Source organism: Aquarana catesbeiana, linkage group LG07 (genome assembly GCF_042186555.1).
Source record: "Aquarana catesbeiana isolate 2022-GZ linkage group LG07, ASM4218655v1, whole genome shotgun sequence".
In the NCBI taxonomy this organism is placed as follows: Eukaryota; Metazoa; Chordata; class Amphibia; order Anura; family Ranidae; genus Aquarana; species Aquarana catesbeiana.
In genome coordinates this window covers 25079129-25102069 of record NC_133330.1, presented here as the reverse complement: position 1 = coordinate 25102069, position 22941 = coordinate 25079129, and the positions used below count along the sequence as shown (strand labels likewise).

The following is a 22941-nucleotide window of genomic DNA, read 5'->3' as shown; positions in this document are numbered from 1 at the left end:
TTTTGTTTTTTTGGGTCATTCGTTATGATCAAAATTCGAAAATTCATAAGTTCGTAAATTCGTAAATTCATAAATTCGAAAATTCGTAAATTCGAAAATTCGTAAATTCAAAAATTTGTAAATTCGAAAATTCATACATTCGTAAATTCAAAAATTCAAAAATCTGAAAATCCGAAAATCTGGAAATTCATAAATTTGGAAATTCGAAAATTCATAAATTCAAAAATTCATAAATTCGAAAATTCATAAATTCGTAAATTTAAAAATGTGTAAATTAAAAAATTCATACATTCATAAATTTGTAAATTCAAAAATTTGTAAGTTCAAAAATTCAAAAATCTGAAAATCCGAAAATCTGGAAATTCATAAATTTGGAAATTCGAAAATTCATAAATTTGAAAATTCATAAATTCGAAAATTCGTAAATTCGAAAATCCGAATATCCAAAAATAAGAAAGAAAAGCCATAAATTCGAAAGAACGAAAATCAGAAAATTCCAAATAATAACTAACTAACTAATAATAACTAACTATTAAATTATAGGTATTGGAATTTCGTTTCAAATTTGGCTGTTAGTCAATGTAAAGAATACAAATTTATCTGAAGTTACGAATTATCCGAAATAACGAATCCTGCATCTAAACAAATGGAATGGAATCGATTAATAATAATAATAATAATAATGATAAAAAGTTTTTATTATCCTTATTATTATTGTTATTTATTATTATTATTAATTTGTTACATTCCATTCGTTTAGACAGGGCATTCGCTATTTTGGATAATTCGTAACTTCGGATTCGTTCTCCAACAGCCAAATTTAAAAGGAAATTCCACTACCTATACTTTAATAGTTAGAAATAGTTAAGTTATTATTAGTTAGTTAGTATTTCAGATTTTCGAATTTTCGGGTTTTCCAATTCCGAGTTTTCGTTCTTTTGAATTTTCGTTGTTATTTTTGAATTTTTGGATTTTCGAATTTTCAATTTCAAAACTTCAGAGTTTTCAAATTTACAAATTTTCAAATATTCGAATTTCGGAAATGATGTGGAGCAGCACATACACCTACATGGATTGGGCTGGGCAAGCAGCGTCTCGCTACTGCTGGCACCAACTTGATGCCAGCACCCCCAATCCTGAGCCCCAGCGGGTAAGAACACCACACTTCTTGCTTGTACTACCAAAGGTTATTCCCCCATTGGATGGGACTTTACAGGCTCAAAAACTAGTTGTGTCATCTTAAAAATGTATACATTTTATTTTAGTTCCATAAAAGGTCATTTGTGGAAGTTACATTGAAAATTCACATAATAAAGTTGATACAAAATCACAGATACAGTATATATAAACGTATTGTTTGTTACAAATGCGGAGATCACATATGAGAATATAGTGTATTTTGTAGTTTGATCCCCAACAGAAGAACCCACAACAGTTGACCAGTTGGACTAGACCGGGTAGAACGGCCTTTCAGTGTTGCTACACAACGGGCTGGATTCTCGCTGATATACTCACCAGGCATTGGTTACAGCTGCGTCCAGTTACAAAGCGCTTACAGAAGCAGTCTCCACTGATGGAATCACACTGGGTGCCATCAGTAACGGTTCCTCTTGGGTCACACTGGCATCCTGCCAACACATCAACCAATCAGAATGTGAACAGAAAATTAACCTCATTAACCCATTGCACTTGGAAGTGCAGTCGCTGTAAATCTGAGGGGTAGTCCTGAAGTGAGGGGAAGCTCTGCTGATTTTATTATCCAATCATGTGCAAGCTAAAATGCTGTTTTTTATTTTCCTTGCATGTCCCCCTCGAATCTACAGCGACTGCAATTCCAAGTGCACTGAAAGTGCAGTTTGCACTTGTAGTGCAAAGTGGATTTGGCTTTAGTAAATAACCCCCAGTATTTTGTACTTTTTGCTATAATAAATATCCCCCCCCAAAAAAAACCCAAATTTCTTCATCAGTTTATGCCGATATGTATTCTTCTACATATTTTTGGTAAAAAAAAAATAAAAAATCGCAATAAGCGTATATTGATTGGTGTGCGCAAAATTTTTAACGTCTACAAAATAGGGGATAGATTTTTGGCATTTTTATTATCATTACTTTTTTTGCTAGTAATGGCGGCGATCTGCGATTTTTATCGGGACTGTGACAATGCGGCGGAGAGATCAGACACTTTTGACACTTTTTTGGGACCAGTGACATTTATACAGCGATCAGAGCTAAAAATAGCTAGTGATTACTGTATAAATTTCACTGGCAGGGAAGGGGCTAACACTAGGGGGAGATCAAGGGGTTAAATGTGTTCCCTCACTGTGTGTGCTAACTGTGTGTTTTTCCTATTAAAATGGAGATGCAGATATGGTACAATGTTACACTTGTTGAATTAAAATATGATACATTGCACATAGCTCCCAACTGTCCCTGATTTGGAGCAATGTTCCTCTGCCCCTTTCTCCCCCTCATTTGTCCCTCATTTTGGTCTGATCTATATAGTTGTATATAAAATGCACTTTTTATCTTTCAAAAAGTGTTTCCCAATGATAAACCTTTCATCCAGTTTCTAAATTGCTGCATTTGTGAATTTTGAAAGCCAATATAAAGGAATAGTAGTGGTAAAAAAAATCCTTGCGGATTTGATTAACCTTTTTATTGGTTAATTCTCCTTTAAGGGGGTGTGGCGGGGGGCGTGTCCTATGCCTACATTTGTTAGTAGGTGTCCCTCATTCCCATCTCAAAATGTTGGGAGGTATGCATTGCATAGCCATGGCTAATATACTGCCATCTTGTGGTTATATTGGTTATTGCACCATTCTTTTCTGTGTTCCCTCCCATCTACAGTGTATTTCCCCTTCCTACTTACATTGTCTTTATGGGATAAGAGATTTGTCTAAAGCCACATGCTAATCTGCTCACATCGGGGGAAGCATTACTATGTTTTAACCTGTCCTTTCAATCATCTGCCACATCCTGTTGTCTGATGTAACCTGCACATTCAATAAAGATCTTTGTGGATAAGAAAAGGGTATTTGGTGAGTTCAGCCATCTGATAAAGACTGTCCGCAGTGATTGTATCTGCTTATACAGGCCAGGCATAGAGGTCTCAGCAATGGGATAAGTCACTAATACAACAGCTGGAGAATAACCTCTGTGAAATAATTACAAATATTTTAATTTGATGTTAATTTTTTATCTCTTTAAAAGATCTCTTACTTCTGCATCCTTGGAAGTTCCCAGTGCTGAGGCTAAAAAATCCAGACTTGCATCTGTCGCATCGGGGACCTTCAACAAAGTCTTTGCACCGACACTGTCCAGCGATGAGACCCAAAATTGGATCGTCCTGAGCGTCGCAGAGTCCGCCGTTAAGAGAGCCGTCTGGGTCGCAGTCACAGGCTGTAGAAAACCAGAATACTGTTATCGATCATAGAAAGGTTACATCTCAGATTCTGGATAATGGTGGTACCTACCTACTGTACATACGGGTTGTATTTCCTTTGTATCATGTTTGCCCAATTTTCTATATTCAGAAATAACTAGACATAAAATTTGTTCGTTTTCGTTTCATTTTTTTTTTGCTTTTTTCGGAAATTCGGAAATGAGAAAATTCGGAATTCCGAAATTCGGAAAACCGAAAATTAGGATTTTCTAATTTCCAAATTTCCGAATTTCATTGAATTTCCAGATTTTCAAAATGATCGAATTTCCGAATTTTCGAATTTGCGAATTTTGAATTTTTGGATTTCTGAATTTCCAAATTTTCGAATTTCCAAATTTCAAATTTATGAATTTCCAAATTTCGAATTTTCGGATTTCCGAATTTCCGATTTTACTCATTACGTTCACTAATGGCCAAATTTAAAAGGAAATTCCAACACCTATAATTTAATATTTTTTATTGTTAGTTATTTAGATTTTCGGGTTTTCGAATTTTCAGATTTTCATTCTTTTGAATTTTCAGGTTTTCATTCTTATTCTTGGATTTTCAAATTTCCAAATTTTAGAATTTTGAAGTCTATGAAATTTCGAATATTCGAATTTCTGAATTTTGAATTTCCGTAATTTTGAATTTTCCTAAATTCATAAATTTGTAAATTCATCATTTCGGAAGTTCGGAAATTCGAAATTTCAGATTTTCATTCTTTTGAATTTTCAGATTTTCATTCTTAACCTTGGATTTTCAAATTTCCAAATTTTAGAATTTATTCATTTTAATTTTTATAATTTATGAAATTTCGAATATTCCAATTTCCTAATTTCAAATTTCCTAATTTACAATTTTCGAATTTCCTAATTTACAATTTTCGAGATTTCGAATTTCCAGAATTTCGAATTTCCGAAATGTCGAATTTGCAAACATCCGAACTTCTGAATTCAAATTTTCAAATTTCTGAAATTTCGAATTGCCGAATTTTCAAATTTCCGAAATTCCGAAATTTGGAAAACCGAAAATTCGGATTTTCTAATTTCCAAATTTCCGAATTTCGTTGAATTTCCGGATTTTCAAAATGATCGAATTTCGTTGAATTTCCGGATTTTCAAAATGATCGAATTTCGTTGAATTTCTGGATTTTCAAAATGATCGAATTTCGAATTTCCGAATTTTCGGATTTCCGAATTTCGAATTTTCGGATTTCTGAATTTTCGAATTTTTGGATTTCTGAATTTCTGAATTTTTGAATTTCCGAATTTCGAATTTCCAAATTTCAAATTTTCAAATTTCCAAATTTCAAATTTTCAAATTTCCGAATTTTCGGATTTCCGATTTTACTCATTACGTTCACTAACGCCAAATTTGAAAGGAAATTCCAACACCTATAATTTAATATTTATTATTAGTTAGTTATTCAGATTTTCGGGTTTTCGAATTTTCAGATTTTCATTCTTTTGAATTTTCAGATTTTCATTCTTATTCTTGGATTTTCAAATTTCCAAATTTTAGAATTTTGAAGTTTATGAAATTTCGAATATTCGAATTTCTGAATTTCGAATTTCCGTAATTTTGAATTTTCCTAAATTCGTAAATACATAAATTCATCATTTCGGTAGTTCGGAAATTCGAAATTTCAGATTTTCATTCTTTTGAATTTTCAGATTTTCATTCTTATCCTTGGATTTTCAATTTTCCAAATTTTAGAATTTTTTAATTTATTCATTTTAATTTTTATAATTTATGAGATTTCGAATATTCCAATTTCCTAATTTCCAATTTCCTAATTTAGAATTTTCGAATTTCCTAATTTACAATTTTTGAAATTTTAAATTTCCAGAATTTGGAATTTCCGAAATGTCGAATTTGCAAACATCCGAACTTCCGAATTCGAATTTTCCAATTTCCGAAATTTCGAATTGCCGAATTTTCAAACTTCCGAAATTCCGAAATTTGGAATTTTCGGAAATTCAGAAATTTAAAAATTCGAAATTCAGAAATTCATAATTTCGGAAATTCGAAATTTGGAAATTCGTAATTTCGGAAATTGAAAAATTTGGAAATTGGGAAATTTCGGAATTAACAAATTTGTCAATGTTCCTAAAAAAATGAATTCGGAACTAAACGAATTGCACATGTCTAGAAATAACCCTCCGAATATCTTTCTCACCCCACAGCCCCGTGTCAGGTACCTTTACACATGTTGCTATCCCGGATGTCCTTGGTGGGGTCTTTGTAGTAGAAAGGTTTGCACAGCTCACAGTTCCGCCCCATTGTATTGTGCTGGCAGTCATCACAAACGCCTCCGCTCGTGTTCCTGGTGGACAGGTACACCGCCATGTCGAAATGACACTTTCTGGAATGGTTGTTGCAATTGCACTCTGAAAAGAAGATCGTGTTAGGAAACTCTACAAAGTGCAATCTTATTGTTTATTGGAGGAAGTAGAGGAACCTTTTTAACCATTTGCTGACCAGCTGCCATCATTATACTGCGACAGGTCTGCACGATCCCGTGAACCGTCGTAGCTGTACGTCGGCTCCTTTAATGCAGGGGTGCCAATGGTCGTGACCGGCGGTCGCGATGACCACCGGCCACGAGCGATCGCGGGCACGAGAGGCAGTACAGGGACGTGTGTGTAAACACACAAATCCCTGTTCTGTGAGGAGAGGAAATGCAGATTGTGAGTTCCTACGAGCGAGGAACCACGATCTGTCATCTCCTATAGTCAGTCCCCTCCCCCTTCAGTTAGAATCACTCCCCAGGGAACACAGTTAACCCCTTGATCGCCCCCTAATGTTAACCCCCTTCCCTGCCAGTGACATTTATACAGTAATCAGTGCATTTTTATAGCACTAATTGCTGTATAATTGTCAATCGTCCCAAAATGTGTCAAAAGTGTCCGACGTGTCGGTCATAATGTCGCAGTCTCAAAAATCGCAGATCGACGCAATTACTAGTAAAAAAAAATAATGCTAAGTGCAGAATTTATATCTGAACTTTTTAAAAAGCAGGGGACGGGGAGCCGAAGTTACATCCTGTAGAGCTCACTGAGAGCTAAATGAAGAGAAGGGACACACCCCCCTTCACACAGCACACAGGAACAGAGCCAAGGCTGTCAATCACAGGCTGTGTGCAGGAGCTCCCTCCCCTTTACCTTTTTTTCTCTTGGTGTCAGAAATGACTCATGCTGATAGCAGAGGAACAAAGAGAAATGCCACTTATGGGATGATTTATTAAAGTGTTACTAAACCCACAACAGTAAAATCAGTCTGTATATTCAGCATAGCATGCTTGTTATACTCACTGTGGATATTAAGGGGTTAATCCTCTGCATTGTGTAAAAAGGCTGTTTGATCCTGTATGCATAGATCCTCCCCCTCCTGCACTGTCTATCTGGGGAAAGCCAGTTAACACAGGCAGAGTAGCCGACCTGCACATGCTCAGTTGTGTCTTTTATGCTGGAGAGAACATTTACTTGTTCTCAGAGCTAGCCAGGTCACATGATATTGACATCACACATATGGGCGTGTATACAGGCTGTACTGGAAATCTAATCCTACCTGAACTCTCATCACTGGACAAACTGTGCAGTTTATCATGTAACCGTGGTATACAGATCATCCAAAAAGGTAGATGGTGGCAGTATTTTAATGTAAAAAGAAGATTTATAAGTTGTGGGCACTGTGGGGGGGCATAGTAACCACTTCAGTCCCGGAAGAATTTACCCCCTTCCTGACCAGAGCACTTTTTGCGATATGGCACTGCGCCGCTTTAACTGACAATTGCGCGGTCGTGCGACATTGCACCCAAACAAAATTGACTTCCTTTTTCCCCCACAAATAGAGCTTTCTTTTGGTGGTATTTGATCACCTCTGCAATTTTTATTTTCTGCGCTGTAAGCAAAAAAAGAGCGACAATTTTGAAAAAAAAGCAATATTTTTTACTTTTTGCTATAATAAATATCCCCAAAAAATATAAAAAAAAAACACATTTTTCCTCAGTTTAGGATATGTATTCTTCTACATATTTTTGGTAAAAAAAATCACAATAAGCGTATATTGATTGGTTTGCGCAAAAGTTATAGCGTCTACAAAATAGGGGATAGATTTATGGCTTTTTATTATTATTATTTTTTTTTTTATTAGTAATGGAGGCGATCTGCGATTTTTATCATGACTGCGACATTATGGCGGACACATTTTGAGACCATTGTCATTTATACAGCGATCAGTGCTATAAAAATGCACTGATCACTGTGTAAATGACACTGGCAGTGAAGGGGTTAAACACTAGGGGGCGATCAAGGGATTAAGTGTGTCCTAGGGAGTGATTCTGTGGGGGGGGGGATGGGTTACTACCCACATTACAGCGATCACTGCTCCCGATGACAGGGAGCAGTAGATCTCAGTCTTGTCACTAGGCAGAATGGGGAAATGCCTTGTTTATATGTTTTTCTAGGCATCTCCCTGTTCTGCCGCTCCGTGACACGATCGCGGGAAACCAGCAGACATCGGCGGCGGCGCACGCGCCCACAATGCCGTGTCTTAAAGAGGATGTACCTGTACGCCCATTTGCGCAGCCGTGCCATTGTGCGCTGGTCGGCAAGCGGTTAACTATTTTCATATTACTGGGTTCAGTAACACTTTAAAGGCAAATAGACTGTGCACTTTGGAAGTACATTTGCTCCAGAGCTTAGTAAATGAGGTAAAGCTTCACTTTACAAAGAATATCTAATCACAGGCAAGGAAAATTTAAAAAAAAGCAGCATTTTTGCTTGCACATGATTGGATGATGGAAGTCAGCAGAGCTTCTGCTCATTTACTAAGCTCTGGAGCAACTGCTCTTGCAGAGGGCAACAATCTATTTGCCTTTAGTAAATCAACCCCTTAGTGCTCTGGACTGAAGCAAGTACACACTATAGAGGGAAATGCTTTGTTCATATTTAATGTCAGAGGTTTACAATTACTTTAATGCAATGCGTTAAAAAATGCTCAAGAGCAGATGAGACTGACAGGTGGGCTTTCCATAGACGATAATGGAGATAACTAGATTCCAGGGTAGGACCCAAAGTGGTATATTGTAATGATCTTCCTATTCATTGCTTTTGGGGAAAGAGCTGCCCATCTGTGACCAGTCGCAGGATAAAATCATATTTCATCTTCCACTGATCAGTTAACTATAGCCTGATTGGTGACTATAGGTCGCTGCATTTTGGGTTTTATCGAGACTTCTTGGCAAAAGTATTGGATAAGGTTGAGTGTCCTCTACCAGTTGTCCAAGCTCCAGACTTACTTTTACAAGCATTTGTGCTTCGTCCTTCAGCTGGTCTCCAGGGATGGTCATTGAAGAAACTGTCACACTGCTCACAGTTCAGCCCTTTGGTGTTGTGTTTACACACACATCTGCCATGAACCTGAAATCCAGAAGATCCAAGAACGTCACTACTTTGACCCAACACCAAACGTGACATGACAAGACTTGCACCTGTTTTGTTAATCAGCTTAGCCAAGAGAATACACTGACCACAACTCTGAAGCTGAGGTGTAACAAGAACCTTCAGGGCCCCCGGTGCAAGAAACCATGAAGGGCCCCCCTGAAGGAGTCCTTTCCTCTGGTCCTTGGGCCCTTCCCACTTTGCTTGGGGCCCTTGCCACTGATCCCAGGGCCCTTTCCTCCGTTGTGGGGCCCTTTATTATGGTCTCACAGCAGTACCCTTTTACATGTTCTGCAGTGGGCCCCCTTCCTGCCATCTTGGGCCCCCCACGGTGGCGGAATGTCAGGCCCGGTCCAGATTCAGTTTTACCAGGTTTCTGGGGTTCAAAGAGCCCCCCTTCAATAGGGCTTAGTACTGTAGAAACAAAGTGTGCACTGCAGGGGTGTATATACTGCAAAACAAACCAGGCTTTTGACATTTTTCGGGGGGGGGGGGGGCACCACCCCCGGGCAGAAGGGACCAGTGGTGTCGCTACAGGGGGGCAATTGCCCCCTCTAGATTATTTCTTGCCCCCCCATGTGCCTCCCCACCATAGGTGGACTGTATCGGGTGGGCTTGGCTGGGCTTGGGCAGTCTCAGCTGGGTTCGGGCGGAGGGGGCGGTTTAGTCAGGGCTGGGCTTGGGAGGGCCTGCAGTGATGTAATTGCGCCGCTTGGCACCTTTTATGAATCACAGCAAAAGCCAGGACTTGCTGGGGAATCAGTAGTGCTGCCTGCTGGCGCCAGGAGCCTCGGTGTGGGGTACTGCAGTCCTTGGACTCCACTGTGATGTGTGACTTCCATCAGATCATCTACTATACAGAGAGGTGAGCAAATGGAAAGTATTACAGGAGACATTTCTATTCCCTATGATGACCATAAATGATCATTACTGGAGAGTCATGTCCGCAGTCTCTGACCATCTCCTGTATCCTGTCTGCAGTCTCTGCCCATCTCCTGCAGTATGTCTGCAGTCTCTGACCATCTCCTGTATCCTGTCCGCAGTCTATGACCATCTCTTGTATCATGTCCGCAGTCTCTGACTATCCCCTGTATCATGTCTCCAGTCTCTGACCATCTCTTGTATCATGTCTGCAGTCTCTGACCATCTCTTGTATCATGTCTGCAGTCTCTGACCATCTCTTGTATCATGTCTGCAGTCTCTGACCATCTCCTGTATCATGTCCACAGTCTCTGACCATCTCTTGCATCATGTCCACAGTCTCTGACCAACTCCTGTATCATGTCAAAAGTCTCTGACCATCTCTTGTATCATCTCCACAGTCTCTGACCATCTCCTGTATCCTGTCTGCAGTCCCTGACCAACTTTTGAGGTGGAACTCTAATATGAAGAGGTGGAGCCTAAAGAGTAAGGGGTGGGGTTTACAGATGAAGGGGTGGATCTTAAACAGGAAGGGGTGAGAAAATTTAGATGGGGGCACAAATTTTTATTTTGCCTAGGGCGGCACAAAGCCAAAATACCCCACCGGTGTACGGGACTGATATAACTGGAAGGCTCCTAAAGAATTCGAAGGCTGTAGGAATAATTAGCCCACCGTAGTCATTTTTAATTTCGTTTTACAGACAGTGACACTAAAACAAGGAGAGTTGCTCACCATGCCCTCGCCATCCCTGGAGACTCCTTGGATTGGCGCACACTCAGAGGCATGTCCATAACAGAAGCAGTTTCCTCTGACCACCAGCTCATACAGCGCATAATAATACTTCTCTTTGACCTCCTGGCGGGAATCGAGGAGGTTGTCGCCCAGCGTGTGCAGTCTGGTGAAATTAATCCTCAGGTTGGTAATTTTGAGAAGACCTGAAATGAATAGAAGTGGCATCATTAGAACAGAGGGTGACCATGATATTATCTGTATATGCTACTCACAACAACCAATCACGCTTTCTCTTTTACTTTCTAAAATGCACTATGAAAAAAAAAATAAAAGAATTATTGGTGAAAGGTTTATCATTGATCATTTCTGCCTCTACATTTCCCACCAATAAATGAATGAGAAAAGGTTATATTGTACAAACACATAGAATAAAATATAAATATACGTTTAAAACTCGGGGCGGTACACATGTATTGTAGAAATGTAATAAATGTAATTGTAGAGATGTAATAAATATATTTATTTTTTGCCCAGGCATGTGCTTTAATTTTTTTTTCATTATTTTTTTTTTAGCTGATCTTAACACAAAGACTTATAGCCTTTACACACGGACACCTAAAAAAAACACATTTTTTTAGGCAGTCAGGATTTTTTTTTAACATCTAAATGCAGATAGATCAGTGAATGAAAAACATGAACAATGAAATACAAAAAAATATGCGTTTTTTTTTTGGACAGTATTTTACGTGCAAATACGAGCATATACCCTATTTCCCCGAAAATAAGACCTAGCGTGATTGTCGGTGATGGCTGCAATATAAGCCCTACCCCCCAAATAAGCCCTAGTTAAAGTCCTTGTAGGTCTTATTTTCAGGGTAGGGCTTATTTTCGGGGAAAACAGGGTGGGGCTTATTTGGGGGGTAGGGCTTATATTGCAGCCATCACCGACAATCACGCTAGGTCTTATTTTCGGGGAAATAGGGTATGTGCATACAACACAAGCCAAGACAAAAATAAAAAATAAAAAAAGTAATGCGCATGTATGCATACGCACAAAAACGCCTTCTCACTTTTTTATGCAGGATTTTTCTGCCACAATTCTCATGTTCATACATCAGTACCATGCGCAAATACCCTCAATTCAAGAGTATGTCTGAAGATCATTAGGAATCGTTATTAAATTTAACAATTTTCTAAAAGAATTATTTTAATATACAGTACATATCCTCTTAAATTCATCCCAAAGGTGTTCTATAGGGTTGAGGTCAGGACTCTGTGCAGGCCAATCAAGTTCCTCCACCCCAAACTCGCTCATCCATGTCTTTATGGACCTTGCTTTGTGCACTGGTGCGCAGTCATGTTGGACCAGGAAGGGGCCGTCCCCAAACTGTTCCCACAAAGTTGGGAGCATGAAATTGTCCAAAATGTCTTGGTATGCTGACACCTTAAAGTGGAAGTAAACTGCCATCTCTTGCTTTTACCTATAGGTAAGACTATAATAAGGCTTACCTAAAGGTAGTGTAAATATCTCCTGAACATGCACCATTTAGGAGATATATACTGTACATGCAGCCAGTGACATCGGCACGTGCGCCCTGAAGAGCCACCCGTGCCATTCCTTCAGAGCCCTGTTCCATGAACGGCGGCTCTCATGCGCATGCACGGGAGTGACGTCATCGTGGCTCCGGCCAGTCACATAACTGGATTCCGCAGAACCCAGAAACAAGACGGGTGAAGGTGAGAGACGACATCTCGGCGCTGGAAGAGCTTGGTATTAAGGTAAGTTTAACATAATGTGCTAGTATGTGATGCATGCTAGCACATTATGACATTATCTTGCAGGTACAAAAAAAAAATAAAAAATGTCCAGCGGTTCACAACCGCCTTAAGAGTTCCCTTCACTGGAACTAAGGGGCCAAGCCCAACCCCTGAAGAAACAACCTCACACCAAAATCCCCCCTCCACCAAATGGTTTGGACCAGTGCACAAAGCAAGGTCCATAAAGACATGGATGAGCGAGTTTGGGGTGGAGGAACTTGACTGGCCTGCACAGAGTCCTGACCTCAACCCGATAGAACACCTTTGGGGGGGGGGGGAATTAGAGCAGAGACTTCTCATCCAACATCAGTGCCTGACCTCAGAAATGTGCTTCTGGAAGAATGGTCAAACATTCCCATAGACACACTCCTAAACCTTGTGGACGGCCTTCCCAGAAGAGTTGAAGCTGTTATAGCTGCAAAGGGTGGACCAACTCAATATTGAACCCTACGGACTAAGACTGGGACACGATTAACGTTTTGTTCCACTTGACCCTCCCTTTTAGATTGTAAGCTCTAACGAGCAGGGCCCTCTGATCCCTCCTGTATTGAATTGTATTGTAATTGTACTGTCTTCCCTGATGTTGTAAAGCGCAGCGAAAACTGTTGGCGCGATATAAATCCTGTACAATAATAATAATAATAATAATGTGCATGTAAAGGCAGGTGTCCCAATACTTTTGACAATATAGTATTTTTTTTTTTTTTTCAGTGCTGTTTAAAGGGTTCCTGTAAAGAATCTGCCCCTGTGTGACACACTTGTTCTCGGGGGTCTGCGAGGTTGATACTTCCACCCAGCGAACCGGCTGGGACATGTCCCAGTAATTTGCTTTCTCCACTCCACACAAGGCTGGTGGCTGGACAGGAGCCAAGAGCAACACCCAGTATCATCGGTTAAACAGGGAGTCTGCCATGTATGGCAATAGAGCAAAGCCGAAAACACTGAGCTAAATCAGTAACAGCCTCAGACATCTTTACAGGGGCTCGGAAATAAACTCCCTGCATTTAGAAACGAAGCAGACTCATCTTGTAAGTGTCGAGAAATAGCCCAGGAATGGTCTATGAAAACTCTCCTAATCCCCTTGTATCGCTATATTCTGTCTACATAAAGACGCAGCTATCTTTGGGTCCCCCGTAAGGGTAATAACACGGCAGACAAAGGACCTGATTCATCAAGCTGGGATATTGCCGATCGCATGCTAAAAGTGGCATATTGTCACATCTTACAATGTCACCTGACACATTAAATGGGGAAAGTTTCTGGCATCATTAAAAGTTGAAGTTTAAAGGAGTTGTAAAGTCTTACCTTACTGCAGTCTATGCATTAAGGTGAAAAACCTTTTGTGCTGCAGCAGCCCCCCCCCCTTTCCTTTACCTGAACCCGATCTTTCCAGCAATGAGAACGAGCACAGCAGCTTCAGCCGCTGACGTGGGTCCTCATTGGATAGACTGATAGCAGTAGGAGCCATTGGCTCCCGCTGCTGTCAATCAAATCCAGTGATGCGGGAGCAGGGGGGGCAGGGCAGAGTCTGTGGACGCAGCAGCAGGACTCGGGGGCGTGCCTGCACGAGTGCCCCCAAGGAAAGCGACTCTCCGTGGGGGCACTCGATATGGAGGAGGAGTGCTGCCGCGGGACCCCAGAAAAGGAGGATCGGGGCCTCTCTGTGCAAAACCCTGCACAGAGCAGGTAAGTATGACATGTTTGTTATTTAAAAAGAAAAAAAAACAACCTTTACAATCTCTTTAATCTGTAAAATTTTGCCTTCCCTGGTTCCTCCCTCCCTCATCAACCTGCCTTCCCTGGTTCCTCCCTTCCTCATCAACGTGCCTTCCCTGGTTCCTCCCTTCCTCATCAACGTGCCTTCCCTGGTTCCTCCCTCCCTCATCAACCTGCCTTCCCTGGTTCCTCCCTTCCTCATCAATATGCCTTCCCTGATTCCTCCATCCCTCATCAACCTGCCTTCCCTTGTCCCTCCCTTCCTCATCAACCTGCCTTCCCTGGCTCCTCCCTTCCTCATCAACCTGCCTTTCCTGGTTCATCCCTTCCTCATCAACCTGCCTTCCCTGGTTCCTCCCTCCCTCATCAACCTTCCTTCGCTGGTTCCTCCCTTCCTCATCAACGTGCCTTTCCTGGTTCCTCCCCTCCTCATCAACCTGCCTTCCCTGGTTCCTCCCCTCCTCATCAACCTGCCTTCCCTGGTTCCTCCCTCCCTCATCAACCTGCCTTCCCTGGTTCCTCCCTCCCTCATCAACCTGCCTTCCCTGGTTCCTCCCCTCCTCATCAACCTGCCTTCCCTGGTTCCTCCCTCCCTCATCAACCTGCCTTCCCTGGTTCCTCCCTTCCTCATCAACCTGCCTTCCCTGGTTCTTCCCTCCCTCATCAACCTGCCTTCCCTGTTTCCTCCCCTCCTCATCAACCTGCCTTCCCTGGTTCCTCCCTCCCTCATCAACCTGCCTTCCCTGGTTCCTCCCTCCCTCATCAACCTGCCTTCCCTGGTTCCTCCCTCCCTCATCAACCTGCCTTTCCTGGTTCCTCCCTTCCTCATCAACCTGCCTTCCCTGGTTTATCCCCTCCTCATCAACCTGCCTTCCCTGGTTCCTCCCCTCCTCATCAACCTGCCTTCCCTGGTTCCTCCCTTCCTCATCAACCTGCCTTCCCTGGTTCTTCCCTCCCTCATCAACCTGCCTTCCCTGGTTCCTCCCTTCCTCATCAACCTGCTTTCCCTGGTTCTTCCCTCCTTCATCAACCTGCCTTCCCTTGTTCTCCCCTCCCTCATCAACCTGCCTTCCCTGGTTCCTCCCTCCCTCATCAACCTGCCTTTCCTGGTTCCTCCCTTACTCATCAACCTGCCTTCCCTGGTTCCTCCCTTCCTCATCAATGTGCCTTCCATATAAATATAACGAATTTATAACGAATGAAAGGGGAACAGGAATGGCTGTAGATCGATCAAAATTTGGCCAATTCCAGCTGAACCTTACGGATTTCAATCCACCTATGGCCAGCTTAAGAAAAATCAAACTGATAGTGCCGAATACATTGTGAGCATGTGACCCTGTTAATGAGCTTACACATGGTTAGTTAGTTCTGTTGAGAAGTACTTACTTTGGATCCTGGGGCTATAAGGGTCTCTGATTGGGATTGCTGGATCCAGCACTCTGTATATCACCTATGAACAGTATACAAGGGTTAATACAACCAGTAACAGAGTGACAGAATGCCTGGGCCTAAAAAATTACAATGATGAATCGTGCACACCTCATTTATGTCTCATTATTCTGTTCACTCCGAGTTAAATAAAAAATATATATATATATTGGTTGGTATGATTTACTATTTAGCACTGCTGTTTGTACTACTACTAAAGAAAAAGTATGGTGTCTTCTTCAGTAAGTACTGTATCAATAATTACCTTGAAGACATTTTTTTTTTTGTGTGGCTTTCACATTTTTACCTGCTTGTTATTCCATATTTTCTATGTTGTATTAAAAAAACTGAAATTAGCAGATTAGGCACTAGGGGGAGCTGTGTATTTAAATGAGCCTCATTCAGTCTTCCTTCTTAAAGGAGTTGTAAACCCTCATGGTTTCTCACCTTTCACCTAAGGTGAAGACCTTCTGTAGTACTGCACTCCCCCCCCCCTGTTTTACTTACCTGGACGCTGTCATCCTCCGTCTGGGAACGAGCACACCATCTGTAGCTGGTGTCTCGTGTCCTGATCGGATAGATTGATAGCAGCGCAGCCATTGGGTCCCGCTCTGTCAGTCAAATCCAATGACGCGGCGCGCGCGAGGGGGTGGGGGGGGGGCGACGCCCGCCTGAGTCCTGCATTTTGTGTGAATGGACACAGATGCGGGACTCGGGAGCGCGCCTACACGGGTGTCCACCAAGGAAAGCGCTTCTCCAACGTGGACACTCGATGAGGGGAGGAGCCACCAGCGCCGTTGAGGGACCCCAGAATATGACGATCGAGGCCACTCTGTGCAAAACTAACTGCACAGTGGAGGTAAGTATGACATGTTTGTTATTTCAAAAAAAAAAAAAAAGAGGGCCAAATGATCGCTCCACAGAGAGCCAGAGCGGGGATCTGTCAATGTAAACAGACAGATCCCCGTTCTGACAGGGGAGTAGAGAGCAATCGTCTGTTCCTAGCGATCAGGAACAGCGATATGTCTCCTCCTCCAGTCACTACACTCCCCCACATTGTTAGAAACAACTCCCTAGGGAACACAGTTAACCCCTTGATCGCCCCCTAGTGTTAACCCCTTCCCTGACAGTGACATTTACAGGGCCTTTTTTCAGCAGGAACTAGGGGGAACTCAGTTCCACCACCTCTGGCTCAGGTCTTCTGTTCCCTGCTCACCACTATCACTTGGTAACACTGAAGTCCAGCTTCTGCGTTTACAAGTGATAGCTTATCTCCCAGTAGCTCCCACAGGTCAGATCTCCTGCACAGATCCCACTGAGTGCCGGACAGGGACAAGGGACATACAGAACAGGTGCCCAGGGTTCAGTGCAGTCATGGGCAGGAGAGGGTGCGTGGTAGGCTGCACCCTCTGTGGTCTCCATTTTTTTCCCTGGTGACCAGTTGTTGATGCTCCTACTGCATGATCTCCCTTGCAAGTGACTGTAGTATAGTATAGTATGCTGGAAGGTACTAAAGCCATGTGACAGACCTAGCCGGGACAGAGGCTTTTGGAGAGGACTGAATGCAAGCCTCTTACCTTTTGATTATGGGCCCTGGATTTTCAAGGGAACAATACTCTTTGCGAGGTGAATGAGAAATCCAGTCTGATCTGTACTAATCGGACTCAATCTTGTATATATGTATATATTGTATGTTGTCTCATTCTGTTGTGGAGTCTTTGTTATGATCATTTGGGATGTGTATCTCTATGGAGGGAGGGGGGGATTCCTCCAGCAGCGCCCCTGCTGATAAGACTGTTTACTGAGGAGAAGTTTGAACACACCTGACCTGTGTGTCCATTGTCTTTGGACAGTTTAACCCGCCCTCTTTTCCAAGGGTGGGGTGTGAAGAGTCTATTTTAGTTATTTTATCTGTTGTGTCCATGTGTGATAATAAAACAGTCCATGTTAGCAGCTAAACAAGTCTCGCCTTGTTTTGTGCTTTGTGAGCGGTTGGAATATCTGACATCTAGAGTCAGACTGGGAGGAAGTGGTATACTGACGGAAGCACTCAAGCGGAGTGTGGGACGTTCCGTCACAAGCCGGATAGGTGTTTCAGCTTAATATTGCAACAAAGGTAAGATAAATGACAGATGGTGGAGCTTTTAAGGAGGGGGGAGAAAATGAGGGCAGTCGAGGGAGGGGGTTGTATGTAGAGGGAAGAGCTACTATTTGATGCCATTTGGCAGGTATGTGAGTGTGGCGGGCATGGTTGAGTTCCTGCACCTATTCTCTGAGAAAAAAAGCCCTGGACATTTATACAGTAATCAGTGGCTCTAAAATGTTTTTATTATTATTATTTATTATTAATAATTCGTTACATTCCATTTGTTTAGATGCGGCATTCGTTATTTCGGATAATTTGTAACTTCCGATAAATTTGTATTAGTTACGTTCACTAACAGCCAAATGTGAAAAGAAATTCCAATACCTATAATTTAATAGTTAGTCATAGTTATTATTAGTTAGTTAGTTATTATTTCAGATTTTCAAGCTTTCAGATTTTTGGATTTTTGTTCTTATTTTCGGATTTCCGTTCTTTTGAATTTTTGGTTTTTCATTGTTATTTTCAGATTTTCGGATTTTAGAATTTTCGGATTTTAGAATTTTCAAATTTCCGAATTTTCAAACTTCCAAATTTTAGAATTTTTGAATTTTCTGATTTTCTTATTTCCGAATTTTAGAATTTCTGAAAAATTCCTCAAACGGGTTTTCCTTAATTCTAATATTTCCAAATTAACGAATTTATCGAATTTCAACAAAAAACTAATTTGGACAAAACGAATGGCACGTGTCTACATGGGACACAGATGGCAAAAGTAAACATTACAGGGGTTATAACCATCTAAAATGAAAAAAAAAAGTTTTGCCTATAGTTCTACTTTAAAAAAAAAAAAAAGCAAAAACAGATTTTTATGTAAAAAAAAAACAAAGAAAAAAAACAAAGAAATGACCATTGTTTATAATACACAATGGCACTTTAGCAAAGTAAATATTATCCATTTGGGGATTTAAACCCATGACCATCAAAACACTACATCTGGACTCCTGCAGTACACACAACCTGGAAATGCAATTTTTTGGTTGAAGTTTTTGGTTGGAGTTTTTGGTTGGAGTTCCGCTATAACATCTTTGATGAGTTTGTCACTTCAACAACATCATTTAATACTGATAAAAAAACCTCCCATCTTATAGTCCCAGTGCCTATCACCGTACCTCTCCTTCTGTGGACGGCTCAATATCAGAGTAGCGGGATTCACAGACAACGTCGTCCACTTTTCTCTGGGCGCTTCGGGAGATATTAGAGAAGATGGCCGCACAGTCATAAGCAAAGTAGCTGTACACCTTCCAACTTCGACCGAAGTCTGATGAGCGCTCAACCAACATGGCTGCTGGTCTGAACGTCTGAAAACCAAAAAAAAATATGAAAAATTGTTTTTTACTAAATTTTTTACTAAATTTACAGAGAGAATATTTCCATAGACCAACTACAGTGACTGATCACAGAGGAGCCCCAGTCAATACAAAAATCAGTGGTGGTGATCTAACTATGGTCTGGAGCTTCCATCAGCATTGATGGTATCTGGAATCCCACTAAAATTCATAGTGGTATCTAGACTGTGAGATACTGGAGCATTCTGTGGCCCAGTTTACACGTGGTCATTAAGAATTATTTTGTTTAATTTTGTATACAGCAATTATATTGACATAGACTAAACATAGCAGACTGGTTACTGGGGAGCTCCAGTCAAAACCAAAATCAGCAATGGTGCTGATCTCTATAGTCTATGGTCTATAGTCTGGAGCTTCCATCAGCAGAATGACAGAATCTCACTAAGATTCATAGTAGTATTGAGACTACAAGATATTGAAGCATTCTCTGGACCAGTTTCCATGCGGTCAATAAGAACTATTTTAATTTTGTATACAGCAAGAATATTGACATGGACCAAACATTATGACTGGTTCACTTAGATCACCACCATTGCTGATTTTGGTATTGACTGGAGCTCGCCACTCCAGTCAATACCAAAATCAGCAATAGTGGTGATCTAAGTCCGTAGTCTGGAGCTTCCATCAGAAGAATGAAGGAATCCCACTAAGATTCATGATGGTTTCTAGACTGCAGGATACTGGAGCATAAGTATATTCCATACTGTCATTAAGAATTATTTTGCTTCATTTTGTAAACAGCAAAAATATTAACATATTCCAAACAGTGACTGGTCACAGAGGAGCTCCTATCAATGCAACAGTAAGCAATGTTGGTGATCTAAGGCTGGAGTCTGGAGATACCATCAGCAGAATGAGAGAATTTCTCTAAGATTCATAGTAGTATCTAGGCTACGAGATTTTGAAGCATTCCCTGGCCATTCCGTCGGACTTTTGTTGTCGAAAAGTCAGCTCATGTGTACGCGGCCTTAGTGTAGACTTCTGGGAAAATCAGTGAGCCAATCACACAAACAGAAAATTATGTTTCTCGGGGGGGGGGGGGCATTCTGTATACATTCTGTGTACAGAACACCTCTAGGTAGCCATATTGCATTTGCAGAATATTACAGTGGCTGCAGATTGAAAAGGAAAGGTAATTTTTAATAACATTAATTTACAATATGACTTGTGTCGCATTTATATATGTTATATTATTATTTTTTCTTTATTTGCTCTTTTTTTCCCCCACTGAAGTGGAGTTACCCTTTAAAGGAAAAGCACAGCCAAAGCTCGTTTGGCTGTATTTCTCCTGTGGATCACAGGAGTGCAGTTCGTTCTGCACGTCCGTGACCCGTTTGCTGAAGCCCGCTGTCGGCTGACGTCACAGAGCCGGTCCAGGCTCGGGAGAGATCGCAACAATGGAGTAAGGATCCGCCCGCATTCCTGGACCGACACCCGGCTCAGCCTCTCAGTGAGCCGCTGACAGCCTGGGATGGCCGCTCCCGCCCCCTCCACAGCCCATTGCTCCAGTGAGCGGGTGAGCGGGGGGGGGGGGGGGCAGAGCAGACAGCGGTGACCAACAGTCAGCAGCTCTCTGCTCAGGGAGCTGTGAGGACTGAGCGATCGGTGGTGTTTGATCACTCAGTTCTCAGCCCTAAAGCTAGCAGGGGACAGATGCAGCATCCACCTTAAATTAAGACTCTAAAAAAAAAAAAAAATCATACTTCTCTTTAAAAAAAATAAATCCTATTTTTGGGGAGCAGAAGGGGGCTGGAAGCACCCGCCAGGTGGAAATAATTTGTTTTTCGGGGTGAAGGTTGCCTTTAAAAGACACAAGAGTCCAGTAGATGACTTGTCCCACCAGCATCCCTCCATAACGCAGATATCATGGCAGGCTGGGCTCATCCATTAACACAATCCCGCTTTCCATCAGAAAACAATCCCTCGCAAATCCTCCTATTATGATATGGAGATGTGAAATATGTGAAATTCCATTTTCATTCACTGGATCCCATCCCAGCCCCCAGATTATTCACTATTTCCATGAATGGAGGTTTTGTCTTCATAAAAACCCCGGGAAGAGATGAAACGACGCGGGGATAATTTCCATAATCATCACAGATATTAGATGTACCTTGAAGGTCATGATCAGGTGAGTGAAATGAAATTCAGCCTCCAGGTCCAGTTGAATGCTGACTTCAGAGACTCCTGTATGGAAGAAATGCAATCCGGTTATTTCTCATTTATGGGTCTTTATGGCAAGTTATCATTTAAAGCGGTATTAGACCTGAAACCAAAAATGTAATATATTGCAGCCTATCAATCATTAGATGTGATGTCTGCATTCCTTTTCTTGTTCTTAAGGAACTTCAGTCATGTTTTTCATCTTTCCATCTATTAAATCTTCTGCCCTTGTTGTTGTTTTAACTTTGGATAGTAAAACATTTTTTTTTCTGCCAGTAAATACCTTATACAGCCCACTTCCTGTTTCTTGTCTGGTCATTAGTCTAGGCTTAAAACATCATGCACAGCTCTCTCTCTCGCTCGCGTGAGAGTTTTCGAGGAAGGGAGGGGGGATGAGTCATAAGAGGGTCAATGAGAGCTGCAGAGCTGGAGGTGTGCCCCTGTGTGTCTGTGTAAATCCAGGAAGTGAACAGGCAGCAGCTTCAGCTGCCCACAGTTAAAATGGTTGCAGCCAGACTCAGTGGAGGGAGATTTCTGCAGCATATTTGGCAAGTACAGAATCACAGTATATATAAAATAATATGCAAAGTGGTTGGAGGGAAGCTTCAGAATGGCAAAGATGTTTTTATTACAAATTATGTGAGCAGACTGCAGTTCCTCTTTAAGCCCTCGTTAACATTGATTGCGGCTTTGAAATTGTGCAGCTTCATCTGAAATCGCACGATTTCAAAGCCGCATTTCAGTGCGACTTGAAAGACATCTGTGTGGCTTCATGCACAGATGTCTATTGAAGTCGCACCCGAAATCACCAAAAGTAGTGCAGAAACTACTTTTGCAAATTGGTGTGGCGCGGCAAAGTCGGCGTCGCACCGATTGGAACGGTGCCATTGCCGGCTATAGGCTGCGACTTGCATGACAAATTGCTCCAATGTGAACAAGGTCTTAGGTTTTTTTTTTCCTGTGCCTAGTACATCATCCTGTACCTCTAGGTCGGGGGGCGCGCGTGCACGCCTCCGGCGGCCCGCTACTGCTGTGATTAGACACAGCAGGAGCTAATAGGTTGATACAGCAGACTCGATGTCTGCCAGCACCCATTGATGCTTAGGTACATAGGCGGAATGGCGGTCTGCCTATGCAAACAAGGCAGATCGCCGTTCTGTCACTACAAAAGACATGAATCCTGTGTCTCTGCTAAGCAGAGGCACCAATCCATGCCTTCCACTAGTTCAATCACCTCCCCCACAGTAGTAAAGCACTGGTCAGGTACACATTTAACCCTTCGATCGCCCCTGATGTTAACCCCTTCCCTGCCAGTGTCAGTGTAATTTTTGCGCAAACCAATCAATATACGCTTATTGGGATTTTTTTATTTTTTTTTACCAAAGACATGTAGCAGAATATATATTGGCCAAAATTGATTAAGAAATTTGATTTTTTTTATTAAATTTTTCAATTTGATATGTTTTATAACAGAAAGTAAAAAATATAGTTTTTTTTTTCAAAAGTTTATAGCGCAAAAAATAATTGGCAGTTAAATTAACACAGTGCCGTATTGCATTTAGCAGGAATATTGTAAGTTATGTTATGTTTGTGTCCGCTAATCAGTGGCGGCCTGTCAATAGGGGGCGCACGGACACCGCCCAACTCCCCCCCCCCCGAAACTTTTCACAAAAAAACACTTAAACACTGATTGCAACTGGGAAGCTGATTTGCCCGATGATTTTTCTCTGGCTCCTGTCCTTTTTATTATTGGCGGGGACCGGCGGACGACTGGGCAGAGCTTTTTGCGGCACCACTGGGTC

At 41.7% G+C, this 22941-nt stretch overlaps 1 protein-coding gene across 4 annotated transcripts in view; it reads right to left on the bottom strand.

Annotated features, from left to right (window-relative positions):
- LAMB2 (laminin subunit beta 2) overlaps positions 1 to 22941 on the bottom strand; it is a 136804-nt gene that overhangs the window by 53418 nt on the left and 60445 nt on the right. For all 4 annotated transcript variants that reach the window (XM_073591809.1, XM_073591810.1, XM_073591811.1 and 1 more), the window contains exons 5-12: positions 21090 to 21163; positions 18740 to 18928; positions 15443 to 15506; positions 10523 to 10725; positions 8727 to 8847; positions 5626 to 5814; positions 3220 to 3399; positions 1516 to 1628 (exon numbers count right to left, since the gene is read on the bottom strand). In XM_073591809.1, the coding sequence (XP_073447910.1) occupies positions 1516 to 1628; positions 3220 to 3399; positions 5626 to 5814; positions 8727 to 8847; positions 10523 to 10725; positions 15443 to 15506; positions 18740 to 18928; positions 21090 to 21163 (1133 nt within the window). The remainder of the gene's footprint in view (positions 1 to 1515; positions 1629 to 3219; positions 3400 to 5625; positions 5815 to 8726; positions 8848 to 10522; positions 10726 to 15442; positions 15507 to 18739; positions 18929 to 21089; positions 21164 to 22941) is intronic.